At 43.2% G+C, this 18616-nt stretch overlaps 1 protein-coding gene across 8 annotated transcripts in view; it reads right to left on the bottom strand.

Moving 5' to 3' along the window:
* Positions 1–18616, bottom strand: part of AGO2 (argonaute RISC catalytic component 2) — a 107961-nt gene that overhangs the window by 55442 nt on the left and 33903 nt on the right. For all 8 annotated transcript variants that reach the window (XM_077271288.1, XM_077271289.1, XM_077271282.1 and 5 more), the window contains exons 2-3: positions 2577–2775; positions 1577–1697 (exon numbers count right to left, since the gene is read on the bottom strand). In XM_077271288.1, coding sequence (XP_077127403.1) covers positions 1577–1697; positions 2577–2775 — 320 coding nt within the window. The remainder of the gene's footprint in view (positions 1–1576; positions 1698–2576; positions 2776–18616) is intronic.

The raw sequence follows: 18616 nt of genomic DNA, 5'->3' as shown, positions 1-18616 counted from the left end.
TAGCAGGCCACCAACATCTATGTGTCTGCTCGAACTGTCAGAAACAGACTCCATGAGAATGGTATGAGGGCCTGACCTGCACGAGTGGGTGAACAGCTTACAGCTCAATACAGTGCAGGGCGACTGGCATTTGCCAGTGAATACATAAGATTGGCAGCTTTGACCTTGGCGCCTTGTGCTCTTAACAGATGAGAGCAGGTTCACACCGAGGACATGTGACGAGAATCTGGAAACGCCGTGGAGAATGTTCTGGTGCCTGAAACATCCTCCAGCATGACCGGTTTGACAGTGGGTCAGTAATGGTGTGGGGTGGTACTTCTTTGGAGGGTCGCACAGCCCTCCATGTGCTCGCTAGAGATACCCTGACTGCCATTAGGTACCGGGATGTGATTTTCAGACCCCTTGTGAGACCATATGCTGGTGCGGTTGGCCCTCGGATCCTTCTAATGTAGGACAATGCTAGACCTCATGTGGCTGGAGTGTGTCAGCAGTTCCTGCATGATGAAGGCATTGAAGCTATGGACTGGCCCGCCCGTTCCCCAGTCCTGAATCCAATCGAGCACATCTGGGACATCATGTCTCATTCAATCCACCAACGGCATGTTGCACCATAGACTGTCCAGGAGTTGAATGATGCTTTAATCCAGGTCTGGCAGAAGATCCCTCAGGAGACCATCCGCTGCCTCATCATGAGCATGCCCTGGCGTTGTAGGGAGGTCATACAGGTAAGTGGAGCACACACACACTACTGAGCATCATATTCTGGTCTTGATGAACTCCCACTGAAGTTGGATCAGCCTGTAATTTGAGTTTCTTCTTTGATTTTGAGTATCATTCCAAATCCAGACCTCCGTGGGATATTAATTTTGATTTACATTGATCATTTTTATGTTTTATTGTTCTCAGCATATTCCACTATGTATCTATGTAATGAAAAAAAGATTAGAAACTAGAATATTTCATTCAGTGTTATCTAGGATGTGGGATTTTAGTGTTCCCTTTAAATTTTGGAGCCGTGTTATGTTGCTATGTAAAAGAAGAAGAAATGAGACAGTGGCAGATCTTCAGCTGTATATAATAAAAGAGCGAGATCTTCAAGCAATCGCCTACTATCCCCCCGATGGTCATGCACCCTGGAAGTGCTCTCATTTCCTATTCTGGAGGGTGACATCACATAAGTGTTTCAGCTAGTCAGGAGCCGCTGACGCATGGAAACCAGGGCCAGACAAGGTGAATATCGGTAGGTAAGTTTGCTTTTTTTTTTTTTTCTTCCTTATTTGCCCTTTAAGACCAACATATGCCAATTTGCTAAACAAAATTTAGTAGTGGACAACTCCTTTTCCTTACACCTTCCTGAGGAAGTGGGTGTGGATCTATACCTTGTCAAAAAGTAGTTAAAAGTGCAAAAGCCACAAACCGGTCCGGAATAAATTAACAGCATAATTCAGATTAATAATTTGATTCTGCAAATCTGGATGTGAGAGAGCCAGCTGATAAATTGAGTGAATTTAGCTATAACCTTGTGGAAATATACAACGTTCTCGTCCTACACACTATGGCTAAGTTAGATACGTACTTTTTCCCTGGTAATAGGGAGGGGCATTGCAGTGTAAAGGTTTTTCCTTCCATCAAACACAGGCTTTCGATCTCCAAAGATTTGACCCTTAAAATGCAAAACCATGTGTTCTACTATTTCCCTGAGGAGAGAAAGAAAAAGAAAGAAGGAAATTAAAATAAATAAAGCCTAAATAGACCAACGAGAAACATACATGCACAGAAGGTCAATACACGACATTTGAGGTGCGCCCCTTCAAAGTTATTAAAAAGTGGTTTCTGCAATTAGAGGATACTTTTTAAGAGTAAAATGACACTCGTCTGCCTCCATAAATGTTGATGTTGGCCATGGGGTCATCACGTAATGTAATCACCTTGACATACACAGTCTGGCACTGACTAAATTACTACATCCAGAGGACAAAAGTTAGCGAGAATGATCCAACCACTCTAAGGTTTATCACCAGCATGGTTGGCGTAAACATTTTTAATAAATAGGTAACTTATTTTTCAGATATGGTGCAAAGCGGATTAACAAGAAGTCAGGGTTAATTAGTGAGATCAGGAGTTCAAGACCTTTATCGATCACAGAATGATGTTCCTAGAAGGCATGGAATTACTATAAACGAATGGGAATAGCATTAAAACACAGGGTGTGCAAAACTACGGAGCCGTCCTAAACTCTGGTATAGGAGTGCGGCACAATGGTCTCAATGCCTCTGTCAGACTCCATAATCTTGATGAAGGAGAAAAATGGGAGAGTACTCTGAGGAGAGGGGCAGCAAATGCAATCCACACGGGGATTAAAAATCATTTTAGTTAATCCCCATACAGTTTCCATATTGTCAACAGGACATCTTATGTATTTGACAACTATTTTTCGTCCATTGGATAATCGCTGCCAATGATAGCCTTGTTTAGCTACACTAATATTATACTTGTTTGCCAGATAGCCTTTGGGTGTACTCAGAAAAGACAGACACCTTAAGTTCCATCATCTGTCCATATAAAATTCTTCTTACCTGTTCACTCTTCTGGGACATTTCTCCGGCTTGATATCTATTTCATAATGGTAAATTTCTATTTTGGGAATGTCCATTTCAAAAAAGTTGGCCTGCAGCTTGATAGTCCTTCCTGAGGTGCCAAAATCCGGCCTTGGCGGCGGTTTGAAGGTATATGCTGGCATTGGGAGAGGTGGCGCGGGAGGTGGAGGCGCAAGCACTAGGAAAGAGGAAAAAAAAAATGCAACAGTCAAAATCTTCACCTCAAGAGGAAAAAAAACAAAAAAAACCCAGTAATCGTAAAACTGATGGGGAAGAAAAAACTAAACACAAGACCTGAGCAGAACTGGAGACTAGTCAGACAGAGGGGGCATCGGCAGCTTCTCCCCGCGGTCTCTGCCTATATGAGTCTTCATACAAGACAAGAACTTGCACAGATTGCAAGGAAAATCAGGGAAATAGATGGGAGACGAAAGCAAATAGTAATGCATGTTCAACTATGGGACAGAAAGGATGTGTCTCTACTAAGGTAGAATATTATGTCTGTTATAGGCTGGTCAATGTGTCGTGTTTGACCCTCGCCTTACAATACATCGACTAGTCATATGAATGGCTGGCAGGAGAAAAATTATATTATATATTTAATAAGTATATATTTACATACACAAATACACACGCACACACATACAGCAGCTGCGGTTTCTCATTTTATGTAATGTGTGTACACTTTGTGTTTTGGTCTGTCTCTTTTTGTATACCCAGTAATTAACCCACACATCACATAGTAAGATCTCTGCCCCCATCTCGGCTCTTCTCCCACCTCTCCACATCACAACTCTGCCCTGAGCTGCTCATTCCCACGCTCGTTTCCTTTGCATCACTTCCTCGGCCCCCTCATAAAGACGCTTACGATACCCTGTGTCACACTAAGAAGTACATTAATCAGAACATTGAGTTATTAGAACACTTTTCCTAATGCCGCCCTCTCTGAACGTCTTTGAGAAGCAATAAAACAGAGAGAAAGTTAAATGTTGGGTACTAACATTATGGCACAGCAATTCCCCCTCCTATGCCACAGAAAACCAATCTAGCTGGACCATTTAGGCGTTAATAAAACCTCTGCACTCAGTTTAAGGCTATGATCACACGTTGATTTTTTTTTGCAGTTTTATTCAGGTTCCCAAAGTAGAGCTTTGTTTCCACCATACGAGCATTAACAATGCAAGGTGATAGGCCACCAATGAAAGTCGTATATGACACCATACATTTTGGGGGAAAAGGGCAAATTGACCAATTTATTTAGTGTAAAAAGATTTGCACCCTGCCTGAAAAAAAAAAAGTGACTAATCTAAGAAAAACATTTTGAGTTCATGAAAAAAAACAAAAAAAAAACAACAACAATTACAAGTGTAACAGCGGGAAGGGGGAAGAGATGTTGACCTATGACATTGGTAGTGCATTTTGTAGGGTGGACATTGCTTACTTTCACACATTGGTCGGCCATTGAGTTGCTCAGACAAGGTTTACTTTAAGATATTACAAATTTAATTAAATTGTACTAATCCTAAAAGCCATTCTCAGGTGAGGAGACCAGGACATTTTGGTTTAAACTTGTGGAAAAAAAAAAACGCTGCAAAAAAAGCTGAAAGTAGTGGCATGCTGCAGTTTTAAAAGTCAGTCAGGACAAGAAAGAAAAAAAAAAATATCACTGTGCATGAGATTTCAGAAATGTCATCGCTTTTGATGGGTAGCTTTTAACTTGCAAAAAATAAACTGCAGAAAAAAATGCAACGTGAAAACATATCCAAGATTATAAATGATCCCCAATCCCTAAAGTATAGAAGGTTTTGCGCAGATCCGGTGTTTTGCAACACAAACCCCTATCGCTACAGATACTTGCAAGTACATGGACTTATGAAACACTAGGCCAAGCTGTGTGATCACAAACTTAAAAGAAAAAAAAAAAAAAACCACGGTGAGTTGTTATAAAGCTGTGCGTGGGTCCAAAACAGTGGAAAAAAGCTGTACGTCCACCTTTTGACATAAAACACACATTTCAGCAGACTCATTAGCAGCAAAATGAAATGAAAAGACCCTGTAAGGCTACGTTCACATTTGCGGTGTGCGCCGCAGCGTCGCCGCCGCAACGCACAGCGCAAATGTGAACACATGCACAACGCAGCTTTTTGCGCCGCATGCGTCCTTTTTTTCATTGATTTTGGACGCAGCAAAAATGCAACTTGCTGCGTCCTCCGCGACCCGACGCGGGCGCCGCAGGGACGCATGCGGCGCAAAAAGCAAGTGCACCGCATGTCCATGCGCCCCCATGTTAAATATAGGGGCGCATGATGCATGCGGCGCCGCTGCGGCGCCCGCCGCTGCGGCGGGCGCCGCTAATGTGAACGTAGCCTTAAAGGCAGGAAAGTCCGGTCACAAGGATATGATAAGTAGGAGTCGGTCACTTTACACATCTTTTGAACACAAGTTAATTTACTACACTATAGGAAAGACCTAGAGGAGCACAATAGACCACTGGAGCGGATTACCATCTTGTTTTGTATGCAAACACATGAAAGCCTGTGTACTGATCGCGCACAAACTGATTAATTCCTTTGCAAGCCTATACAAAGTTGTTCAGGTACAATGTCATCCAGAAGTTTTCGGTCTAAAGGTACCTTCACACTAAACGATATCGCTAGCGATCCGTGACGTTGCAGCGCCCTGGCTAGCGATATCGTTTAGTTTGACACGCAGCAGCGATCAGGATCCTGCTGTGATGTCGCTGGTCGTTGAACAAAGTTCAGAACTTTATTTGGTCGTCAGATCGGCGTGTATCGTCGTGTTTGACACCAAAAGCAACGATACCAGCGATGTTTTACACTGGTAACCAGGGTAAACATCGGGTTACTAAGCGCAGGGCCGCGCTTAGTAACCCGATGTTTACCCTGGTTACCAGTGTACAATGTAAAAAAAACAAACTACATACTCACCTTCGCGTCCCCCGGCGTCCGCTTCCCACACTGACTGAGCGCCGTAAAGTGAAAGTGAAAGTACAGCACAGCGGTGACGTCACCGCTCTGCTGTTAGGGCCGGCGCTCAGTCAGTGCAGGAAGCGGACGCCGGGGGACGCGAATGTAAGTATGTACTGTTTGTTTTTTTTACATTTTACGCTGGTAACCAGGGTAAACATTGGGTTACTAAGCGCGGCCCTGCGCTTAGTAACCCGATGTTTACCCTGGTTACCCGGGGGCCTCGGCATCGTTGGTCGCTGGAGAGCGGTCTGTGTGACAGCTCTCCAGCGATCAAACAGCGACGCTGCAGCGATCGGCATCGTTGTCGCTATCGCTGCAGCGTCGCTTAATGTGAAGGTACCTTAAGATAAAGTCACATTGAAGAGCGTGTAATGCAAGGACGTATTAGGACCTCGCAAGATGGAAACAAAGTTGGTCACAGCTACAGCAAATGAATGAAGTTCTTGATTGAGGAACTTGTTCCCGATAATTTATCTGCTGCAAAATTAGCATTTTTGCTCCACATTTCCAAAACGGATAAGAAAACACTGTGGTTTTGCTACAAAAGCAAATGCAATGTTCAAGCATTGCAATTGAAAATAATTTGCACCATGAGCTCCAAGCAAACGCGGTTTTCTGAATACATCCCCATGTATTGTTGTGCGAATGTGGCCTTCAGCTCTGAGTGAATGCGGCTCCAATGCTGTGAATGAGATAAGGACCTATAGTCCCCATGCATTCCATCTCCATATGGCTCCATAACGCCAGAGGAGGTTGTTATGCAAATCATTTGTACAAAAGGGCTTACATTTTTAGATTTTGCTCCTCAAAGCAATGAAAAAAAAACAAACATTCAATGGCCAAGGATAAAACAGTAGAGAAGTATGGCGGCCTATGTGATTCTGTTACAGGTGGCTAAGTCTGTAGGCTGCCGGTCACCAATCGCTGAATACACAGACCCAAACACGTCCAATCCTTTGGTGTCGTCATTCTGCACAACCACCTAGTATGCTTGACTAAGGGTATGTGCCCATGATCAGGAACCGCCGCGGGTTTGACGCAGTGCAGCGGCCAGACGTTACAGCATAGAGGATGGGATTACAAGAAATCCCATGTCCACTATGCATCCGTGGCCTAAAAAAAAATATCTACAAAACACAAGGTACAGGAGCTTGTATTGCTGCTGTTTTGGGCAGTTTCATGACAGTGTCTTATCTAAGCAAAACACTCTGGAAGTCACACCTTAAAAGCCTGCAGCGCTTATCTACATAGATAAATATACACATCCAGTGAGCATGGGACAGAAAACACATCTACTGCTCCATACTGCCAGCTAGCAGAAAAGAAGGCAAACCTGGAATCAGTACTTTATGAACAGGGTGTGTGGTCTCCAGGTCCAGCTGTACGGCGACAGGGCCATTCCTGTGTTTCTGCACAGCAAGTGGCCAGGATTGTTGCAGGCACTAAAACGCTTAGCTTGTGCAGCAGTCCCTTTCGCATAGAAAACTGTGCAGCCCCCGTTTTCCAGTGATGAACTTGCAGCCATGCAAAGTTATCAGTCAGAAGCCCGATCCCCAACTTGCCTAAAGGGAGGTAGTCAAGAGTTGGCCGGTTCAGACAAGATGGTCGCCCCGCTGGCTCGAACCTTGAACTCTGATGTTGCTAGTGGACACATCTTCGCCTCTGCAGCACTGGCGGAGCTGGAAGGGTACGAGAAGCACACCAGTGTTCTCAGGTCCTAATCTAAGAGGCTGGCCACTGCTGAAAGACTGCAGCAGTGGCCATAACCCAGGCTACAAGCACACAAAATTAAAATACCCGTTCTTAATGATACAGGATTTTTAATTTATAAATTAAAAAGTTGCTTGTTTTTACCCATTTATGTTTGCCATTTTCCAAAACTGAGAATTGAGGTGGTTGCCATTCTGGAGGGTCTTCTTTCAATCCCACATTTGTACATATTCCATCATGCTTTCAATTCATATAATAAACAGAATTTTATATACAGGTGTTAGTCCTTATTTGTGCTTTAACTTTTGGTTTTTGCACCTAATATACTTATGTGCTTTCTTCATCTTTTCCTAGCGCCATTCCAATCCCGCACCACCATCTTGTGACCGCAACTTCTGAGTAACCAGACGTCAGAGGTAACGGTCACAGGCTCTCAATGCAATTCTATGAAATGAAGCTCCCATAGACTTGCACTGAATAGTGATCTCCGGCTCGCTCCAGCAAACACTGGAGAAATCTGCCAGGTCACAAGCTGCTGGAGAACAACAGAGAGGTGTCGGTAACATAGGACTAAAGGCCCCGTCTCACATAGCGAGATCGCTAGCGAGATCGCTGCTGAGTCACTAGTTTTGTGACGCAACAGCGACCTCAGTAGCGATCTCGCTATGTGTGACACGTACCAGCGACCCGGCCCCTGCTGTGAGATCGCTGGTCGTGTCGGAATGGCCTGGACCTTTTTTTGGTCGTTGAGGTCCCGCTGACATCGCTGAATCAGTGTGTGTGACACCGATCCAGCGATGTCTTCACTGGTAACCAGGGTAAACATCGGGTTACTAAGCGCAGGGCCGCGCTTAGTAACCCGATGTTTACACCCTGGTTACCAGCGTAAATGTAAAAAAAAAACAACAAAAAAACAGTACATACTCGCCTTTCGGTGTCCCTTGCCGTCTGCTTCCTGTTCTGACTGACTGCCGGCCGGAAAGTGAGAGCAGATCACAGCAGTAACATCACCGCTGCGCTCTGCTCTCACTGTACGGTGGCTCAGTCAGAGCAGGAAGCAGACGGCAAGGGACACCGAAAGGCGAGTATGTACTGTTTGTTTTTTTTGGTAACCAGGGTAAACATCGGGTTACTAAGCACGGCCCTGCGCTTAGTAACCCGATGTTTACCCTGGTTACCCGGGTGCTGCAGGGGGACTTCGGCATCGTTGAAGACAGTTTCAACGATGCCGAAGTCGTTCCCCTGATCGTTGGTCGCTGGAGAGAGCTGTCTGTGTGACAGCTCCCCAGCGACCACACAACGACTTACCAACGATCACGGCCAGGTCATATCGCTGGTCGTGATCGTTGGTAAATCGCTATGTGAGACGGGGCCTTAAGCGCAGGGCCTTATATTAGTTGCCTCACTCCAGCACTGCAATAAGGGAAAAAAAAAAAAAAACACATACTGTATATTCTCATCCCAAGAGGCTCCTAAGCAGCATGGTATCTATGGCAGAGTCATGTACTGGAACACCTTGACTACAGTCTCAAGTGGTGCCAGCAAAGCCATGGAAACATCCAGGACTATGCCATTTACAATGCCTTTATGAGCTAGATGTAGGAGAACAGAGGTTCACTGCGAAGGCTGAGCTGGAACTTCCAAAAGAAAAAAAATCCACAGGAGAAAAAAATCCACAGGAAGTTTCACCATGAATTTTCTGTAAATTCTGCAGCCAAATTCATATCTAATGCATGCAAATGTTGGTTTTCTCCCCTGCTAATTCTGCGATTGTTGCAATGAATAATCGTTAGACCATTATTGGCCACTGTGAATCAGTGCTCCCCAACCTGTCATTCTTCAGTTGTTGCTAAACTACAACTCCCAGCATGCCCAGCCAACAACTGTCCAAGCATGCAGGGAATCCTAGTTTTGCAACAGTTGGAGAGCACTGGAGTAAATGGACTGTGATGAAGCTTTGCTAGATCACACATTAGTTCTGTCTGAGAAATTCTTTTGTGTGGAGGAAGGTTTTCAAACAGGACAATTTAGCAAGGTCGATCTCTCAGGCCAATACACATGGAGGACAGAATTATATAATTAATGGCGTCGTTCCGTCCCCATGTAGCCTGCATATTGCCCGATGCACATTCCTGTTCACAGGGGCGATGTGAGGAGGACAACAAGATTTTTTACACCTACATAAACGGTCAATGACTCATTCGACAGCTGACTGGGAGCATGCTTACAGAGGCCAATGATGGGGAACAAGCATTGTTCTGAACGCTCACTCACTGACTGGCTAAATTCATCTTTAGGTTAGCACACTTTTTGGCAGCGTTTCCCGTGTTTAAAATTTGCTAGGTTTAAGGGTGGGTCCACACGTTAAAGGGAATTCCTGCCTCCGGTCTTCATTTGTGTGCCTGTCGCCTCTTATCAGCCTCACAGGGCCCTGTGATGTCTAGTGGTTGTCCCGCACTTCTATGGGCATTGGCGTCTTGTTTCTTCTGTGCAGGCGCGGGACAATCACTAGTCATCACAGGACCCCGTGACGCTGAACGGATGTGACAGGCACGCAAATGAAGACCGGAGGCACGAGTTTTCTTCCAGGCACTGCACGCCCCGGAGCCTAAAAGAACACATTACAAGGGATTAAAAAATTATTTCTGAAGAACAAGAGCACAGATGAGGCAAACAGGTATGACCATTTTAGGTATTCCTGAACCTATATGCCCATATTAATAGATTAGGTACATCCAAGGGGGTGAGACATTCCTTTTAAAGCCATCTCCAAGATCCTATCCCAACATGTAGTAGGTGTAATAATATTAGCAAATAGCTCCAGTTAGAAATGCAGGACAGTTTCTGATTCACCAAGTCTCTTTCCTCATGTGCAGGCATTGCAGGACCTTCGTTATCAATGGTTGCGGCCACTAACAACAAGCTAACTGTCACTACATCAGTGGCCGTAACCATGGATACCCAAGGTCCTGCACACGAGGAAAGAGTAAGCGAATCAGAATAACTATACTACATTTCTAATTGGAGGTATTTTCTAATACTACAGCTACCACATATTGAGATAGAATCTTGGAGAAGGGAAAACACCTTTTAAGTATTTGCTGCAGACGTTTCTACACCCAAAAAATTATTTTTAAAAAAAGTTAAAAAAATAAACAATAACCAAAGCAGATTGCTATTGCATATTTTGGTACAGAAAAAAAAAAAAAAAAAGTTTTTGCACGTGGGTATAAGGCCTAAGACTTCTGCACACTGATGAGGTTCGTGCACCCTGCCACATTGTTTTTTTTATTATTATTTAACCCCTTCATGACCTTGGGATTTTTCGTTTTTCCATGTTCGTTTTTCGCTCCCCTCCTTCCCAGAGCCATAACTTTTTTATTTTTCCGTCAATTTGGCCATGTGAGGGCTTATTTTTTGCGAAACGAGTTGTACTTTTGAACGACATCATTGGTTTTACCATGTCGTGTACTAGAAAACGGGAAAAAAATTCCAAGTGCGGTGAAATTGCAAAAAAAAGTGCAATCCCACACTTGTTTTTTGCTTGGCTTTTTTGCTTGGCTTTTTTGCTAGGTTCACTAAATGCTAAATCTGACCTGCCATTATGATTCTCCAGGTCACTACGAGTTCATAGACACCTAACATGACTAGGTTATTTTTTACCTAAGTGGTGAAAAAAAAATTCCAAACTTTGCTTAAAAAAAAAAAAAAAAAAAAAAAAAATTGCGCCATTTTCCGATACTCCTAGCGTCTCCATTTTTCATGATCTGGGGTCGGTTGAGGGCTTATTTTTTGCGTGCCGAGCTGGCGTTTTTAATGATACCGTTTCGGTGCAGATACGTTCTTTTGATCGCCCGTTATTGCATTTTAATGCAATGTTGCTGCGACCAAAAAACGTAATTCTGGCGTTTCGATTTTTTTTCTCATTACGCCGTTTAGCGATCAGGTTAATGCTTTTTTTTTTTATTGATAGATCGGGCGATTCTGAACATGGCGATACCAATTATGTGTAGGTTTGATTTTTTTTTTATTGATTTATTTTGATTGGGGCGAAAGGGGGGTGATTTAAACTTTTACATTTTTTTTATTTTTTTCACATTTTTTTTAAACTTTTTTTTTTACTTTTGCCATGCTTCAATAGCCTCCATGGGAGGCTAGAAGCAGGCACAGCACGATCGCCTCTGCTACATAGCAGCGATCTGCTGTTCGCTGCTATGTAGTAGAAAAGCAGGTGCGCTGTGAGCGCCGACCACAGGGTGGCGCTCACAGCTACCGGCGATCAGTAACCATAGAGGTCTCAAGGACCTCTATGGTTACAATGGAGAAGCATCGCCGACCTCCGATCATGTGACGGGGGTCGGCGATGCGCTCATATCCGGCCGCATGCGGTAGTACAGCGGCATTTAACAGGTTAATAGCGGCGCGTGAATCGCGATTTCACCCACCGCTATTGCGGGCACATGTCAGCTGTTCAAAACAGCTGACATGTCCCGGCTTTGATGCGGGCTCACCGCGGAGCCCTGCATCAAAGCAGGGGAGCTGACCTCGGACGTACTATCTCATCCGAGGTCAGTAAGGGGTTAATCACACCCATGCAGAAATGTATACAATCGATCCTGTGCAAAACTAATAAAATGTAGTTGAAAGAAAACTCAATCTGACGTTCAATCTTTTCTCCAATACAACTGCACAGCACACCATAAATATGAACAAAAGGGGAGATTAAATAAATTTAAAAAAAAATAAAAAAAAAAATTGTAAATGGTGCTTGAAGTAAACAGACCGACTAGAATCAAACACCTAAAGTGCGACAACTACCGGTACATTAAATTTAATATAAGTTGTCCTTGAGAGAACTCAGGGTCTCCCTCTGAAGAGAGACCATCTACATAAGCCAAATCTTGTCTACTAGAGGCCGATACAAGCTCTATAGCAAGCAAATCTCTTGGCTGCAATACATCCAAAGATCTTCTCGGTGATCACAGAGCGTCCAAATGTCAAAAGAAGAAACACCTGCTGCAAGACATCAACAAAACTACTTCCAATGACACTTAGGGGCACAAAACCCAACACTGCAGCGATTGTGGGGGTTGACCTTGTTAAATCACCTTCAGTGAGGCAAATTGCATATAAACCTTACAATATGCTGGGAAAAAGCCATGTTCACATGCAGGATTGTTTTTGTTTTAAGGCAAATTAAAAGCTGATTTTCACAGTACCAGCAAAAGCTGTGAGATTTCACAAATCTCATGCACACAATTCTTTTGTATTAACAGAATTTGAGAACTGTAGCGTTTTTTTTTTTTAAACTATAGCGTCAATTATGTCAGCATTTTTTTCACCCATAAAAGGCAATGAGTGTGCAGAAACAATGCAAAAAAAAAATAAAAATGTTTTGTATGTTTATTAAACGTAACTATAGACAAGTACCCCCAAAAAAGTGCAGCAAAATGTGCGTTTTGAACTAAGCGTTTTTACTACTATGAGAACAGGTTTTAGCTGAATAAAAAAAAAAATAAAAAAAAAATATGCAGAAATGCTACCTGTAAGCATAGCCTAAACTTAGGAAATCCATAAGACTCTAGAGTCCTCCTCATAAAAAAAAAAAGCAGAAATGCTTTGGAAATGGTTGGCCCTTATAACCAGTTTAGCTTTTGCCATTTTTTATCTCTTGCTCACCCAGTCATCTTTCTGGTTTTGCTATCTTTCAGGCTAAACTACAAATGTAGGCTAAGAAACTGATGAAGGAAAAAACGCTTATTAGTAGTAGAAATAGAACAAATCTGGGGTTTGGGGTTAAAAGATGTTTGGATGACAGTCACCAAAACGAGAGGGTCCCACTTTTTAACAATCATGTAGAATAAACTCTGTGTGGCTATCTGATTAGGTGGCAAAAACCATGAGACAGATTCCCTTTAACCCCTTAGTGACAGAGCCAATTTGGTACTTAATGACCGAGCCAATTTTTACAATTCTGACCACTGTCACTTTATGAGGTTATAATAACTCTGGAATGATTTAACAGATCCTGCTGATTCTGAGATTGTTTTTTCGTGACATATTGTACTTCATGTTAGTGGTAACATTTCTTCGATATTACTTGCGATTATTTATGAAAAAAACAGAAATATGGCAAAAATGTTTAAAATTTTGCAATTTTCAAACTTTGTATTTTTATTCTCTTAAATCAGAGAGATATGTCACAAAAAATAGTTAATAAATAACATTTCCCACATGTGTACTTTACATCAGCAAAATTTTGGAAACAATTTTTTTTTTGTTAGGGAGTTATAAGGGTTAAAAGTTGACCAGCAATTAATCATTTTTACAACACCAGTTTTTTTTTTTTAGGGACCACATCACATTTGAAGTCATTTTTAGGGGTCTACATGATAGAAAATAACCAAGTGTGACACTATTCTAAAAACTGCACCCCTCAAGGTGCTCAAAACCACATTCAAGAAGTTTATTAACCCTTTACGTGCTTCACAGGAACTGAAACAATGTGGAAGGAAAAAAATGAACATTTAACTTTTTTTTGCAAACATTTTACTTCAGAACCATTTTTTTTTTTTCCCCCAAGTGTAAAAACAGAAATTAAACCATAAATTTTGTTGTGCAATTTCTCCTGAATACGCCGATACCCCAGATGTGGGGGTAAACTACTGTTTGGGCGCACCGCAGAGCTTGGAAGAGAAGGAGTGTCGTTTGACTTTTTCAATGCAGAATTGTCTGGAATTGAGATCGGATGCCATGTCACGTTTGGAGAGCCCCTGATGTGCCTAAGCAGTGGAAACCCCCCACAAGTGACCCCATTTTGGAAACTAGACCCCATAAGGAACTTATCTAGATGTGTGGAGAGCACTTTAAACCCCAAAGTGCTTCACAGAAATTTATAACATAGAGCCGTGAAAATTAAAAAAAAAAAAATCATTTTTTTCCCCTCAAAAATTATTTTTTTAGCCTGCAATTTTTTATTTTCTCAAGGGTAACAGGAGACATTGGACCCCAAAATCTATTGACCAGTTTGTCCGGAGTACGCTGATGACCCATATGTGGGGGGGGGGGGGGCACTGTTTGGGCACCCATCGGGGCTCGGAAGGGAAGGAGCGCCGCTTGGAATGCAGACTTTGATGGAATGGTCTGCGGGCATCATGTTGCATTTGCAGAGCTTCTGATGTAGCTTAACAGTAGAAACCCCCCACAAGTGACACCATTTTGGAAACTAGACCCCCCAAAGAGCTTATCTAGATGTGTGATAAGCACTATGAACCCACAACTGCTTCACAGAAGTTTATAATGTAGAGCCATGAAAATAAAAAAACATTTTTTTTCCACAAAAATGATCTTGTCACCCCCAAATTTTTACTTTCACAAGGGTAACAGGAGAAATTGGACCCCAAACTTTATTGTGCAATTTATGCTGAGTAGGCTGATACCCCATATGTGGGGGTTAACCACTGTTTGGGCGCATGGCAGAGCTCGGAAGGGAAGGAGCGCCGTTTTGGAAGGCAGACTTTGATAGAATGGTCTGCAGGCGTTATGTTGCATTTGGAGAGCCCCTGATGTACCTAAACAGTAGAAACCCCCCACAAGTGACCCTATTTTGGAAACTAGACCCCCCAAGGAACTTATCTAGATGTGTTGTGAGAACTTTGAATGCCCAAGTGCGTCACAGAAGTTTATAATGCAGTCGTGAAAATAAAAAAATATTTTTTTCTTCCACAAAAGTGATTTATTAGCCCCCAAGTTTTTATTTTCACAAGGGTAACAGGAGAGATTGGACCCCAAAAGTTGTTGTCCAATTTATCCCGAGTATGCTGATGCCCCATATGTGGGGGTAAACCACTGCTTGGGCGCACGGCAGAGCTCAGAAGGGAGGGAGCACCATTTGACTTTTTGAGCGCAAAATTGACTGTGGCGTTTAGAGACCCCCTGATGTACCTAAATAGTGGAAACCCCCCAATTCTAACTCCAACCCTAACGCCAACACACCCCTAACCCTAATCCCAACCCGATCCATAATCCTAATCACAACCCTAACCCCAAAACAACCATAATCCTAATCAGAACCCTAAATCCAACACACCCCTAATCCTAATCTCAACCCTAACCCTAATCCCAATACACCCCTAACCCTAATGCCAACCCTAATCCAAACCCTAATCCCAACTCTAACCCTAACTTTAGCCGCAACCCTAGTCCTAATATTAGCCCCAACACTAGCTTTAACTTTAGCCCCAACTCCTCTAGCTGCCGGCCGAATCTCCCTATTTCTCTGTCCTCTGATGTGCGATCACATCAGAGGACAGAATTACACTTTTTTTTTTTTTTTTTTTTTGCGGTCGCCGGTAAACAGTTAATTACCGGCGATCGCAAAACAGGGGTCGGTAAAAACCGACCCCGATCATGTTCTTTGGGGTCTTGGCTACCCCTGGCAGCCGGACCCCAAAGATCTTACGGGTGTCGGCTGGCAGGCGCACTGCGCCCTCCATTTTTTGGCCGGAACAAGATGGCGGCGCCCATCGGGAGCCACGAGGAGCACCGGGGGAGACAGGTGAGCATCGGGGGCGATCGGGGACCCCATTTCTCTGTCCTCTGATGTGTGATCACATCGGAGGACAGAGAAATTAAATGGAAAATCGCGTGTTGTTGTTTTTTTTGCGACCGCCGGTAAACGGTTTATTACCGGCGATCGCAACTCAGGGGTCGGTAAAAAAAACCCTGATTCATGTTCTCTGGGGTCTCGGCTACCGCCGGTAACCGAGACCCCATAGAAAATCCGACTCTGGGGGGCGCTATTCACTTTTTCCACAGCGCCGTTAATTAACGGCGCTGTGGTTTAAGTACCCTTAACTGCCGCCGTTAAAAGGCGTATCGGCGGTCGTTAAGGGGTTAAATAGAGACTTAATTTGGGAGCAAGACGTAAAATTGCAAGATTTCATTCTCCAATCCTGTGGGATAAAGTCTGGCACCACTGTATATTGAAATTCATCCCCTGCCTGTAATTTCACTTATAATGTATTTATGGAAAAACAGAACACAACATAATTAAAGGGTCAAAGTACAAACTTCTTCACTCTGTTCATAACTGGACACCAGCTTACGAACATGAATGATTTCCAGAACACTTACTACCTGAAAAAACTGTGCTCAGGCCAAGTAATAATAATTTTATTTATATAGCGCCAACATTCCGCAGCGCTTTACACTATAGAGGGGACTTGTACAGACAATAGACATTACAACATAACAATAGACACAGATCAACACAGATACCAGGAGGAAGGAGGGCCCTCCTGCTTGCAAACTTACAATCTATGAGTAATGACTAAGGCTAGGTTCCCATTTAGTCCATGAGCCGGGCCAGATATCGGTACCACCCGGAGTGACTAATTTTCTTTGGTATTTTTAGGTAGATGCATGTCTGTAGTTTATTTTTTGATATGATAGCCCTTACATATACGTAGCTTATTAACCCCTTCAGCCCTAGGCCTATTTGTACCCAAGTGCCTAAGCCAATCTGACCTGTGCCACTTCATGGGCTAATAACTTTGGAACGCTTTCACCTATCCAAGCCATTCTGAGATTGTTTTCTCGTGACATATTGTACTTCACGTCAGTGCTAAATGGGAGTCAATATATTTTACCTTTCTATATAAAAAAATGCTAAATATTCGGAAATTTTGGAAAAATCGGCAATTTTTTAACTTTGAAATTCTCTGCTTTTTACAAAAATACTGATACCCCCCATAATAGTTATTAATTTACACTCCCCACATGTTTACTTCATATTGGCATCATTTTGAAAATGAAACCTTATTGTTTTACGACGTAATAGGGCTTATAGTTTTATGCGCAATTTTTCACATTTACAGCAAAACCCACTTTTCAAAGGACCAAGTCACTTCTGAAGTCACTTTAAGGGGCTTACATAACAGAAACCACCCATAAATTACCCCATTTTGCAAACTACACCCCTCAAGCTGTTCAAAACTCATTTTTAAAAACTGTTAACCCTTTAGGTGTTCCACAGGAATTTTAGCAGAATGAAGGCGAAATTTCATAATTTCATTTTTTTTCCAGATATTACATTGTAATCCAATTTTACCTGCAACCTAGCAAGGGTTAACGGCAAACCCAAACTTGGTTACCCTAATTCTGCAGTTTATAGAAACACCCCACATGTACTCGTAAACTAAAGTATGGGCACACAGCACAGCTCAACACGGAAGGAGCGCTATGTGGTTTTTGGGTGGCGGATTCACTGGAAGAAATCTAGGGGGCCATGTCACATTTGAAGGCTGCCTGAGGTACCCCCACAGTGGAAACCCCAAAAAGTGACCCTATTTTGGAAACTACACCCCCAAGGAATCTTTTAGGGGGTATAGTGACCACTTTGACCCAACCAGTGTTTCACAGTAGCCAAAGCTGCCGAGGTTATCTGGAAACAGGAGAAGTTCAAGAACATTATAATTAGAATGGGTGTCTTCCACACAATCTGTAATCTCCTCTCTATCATAGGGAACAGATTTCAGGATGCAGGCCTTAGAGATCTGTGTGTTGAATCCGGTGTAATCGCTGAAGGATCAGTGTCTGGAGTGATGGACGGCCGGAGGTACAACAGAGCAGTGAGACTACACAAGCTGGTCTATGAAGCACTTATGAGGCTTGCATGGAAAAACTTCCTTCCATGGCTAGAAGAAAACCATGCAAGGGACCTTCACCATCTGGATGAAACACTGAAGAACATCACAAACTTTCGCATCAGTGTGTCGCAGGGATCCTTCGAAAAGCTCTTGGATAATGAATCTTGCACACTTACCCTGAAGCTCTTTCAAGTTTATCTTGAGACCCTCAGAAATGAACAACTCTCAGCATTCTGGATGTCATACTTGGACATGGTCGAGACCATGCTGGCCCTGGTTCGAGCTTCAAGAGAAGGCAACTGGATGCTTCACCTAGGAGCAATCCGACAGATGATACCATGGTGTTTTGCCTATGACAAGGTCAACTATGCCCGATACCTAACCTATTACTATGCCACAATGTCTCGGCTGCCCATAGAACACCCAGAGGTCCATGAATACTTCATGCAAGGTGGCTTTTCGGTCCAGATCGGTAGCAAGAATCCTTTTGGACGAATTCCTGTGGACCAGACCATTGAAGAGACAATCAACAAAGACACCCAGACACCAGGGGGCACAAAAGGCTTCAGCCTCAAAGTTGGAGCTGTTTCCAGGTTCTACCTGACATCAGAGTACCGCAGTATGTACTTGAGGCAGCTGAGGGCCCTGGTAGGCCAACAATATACTGACT

Source organism: Ranitomeya variabilis, chromosome 6 (assembly GCF_051348905.1).
Source record: "Ranitomeya variabilis isolate aRanVar5 chromosome 6, aRanVar5.hap1, whole genome shotgun sequence".
In the NCBI taxonomy this organism is placed as follows: Eukaryota; Metazoa; Chordata; class Amphibia; order Anura; family Dendrobatidae; genus Ranitomeya; species Ranitomeya variabilis.
Note: the sequence above shows the minus strand (reverse complement) of the source record. Positions and strands in the feature narration are given on the sequence as shown.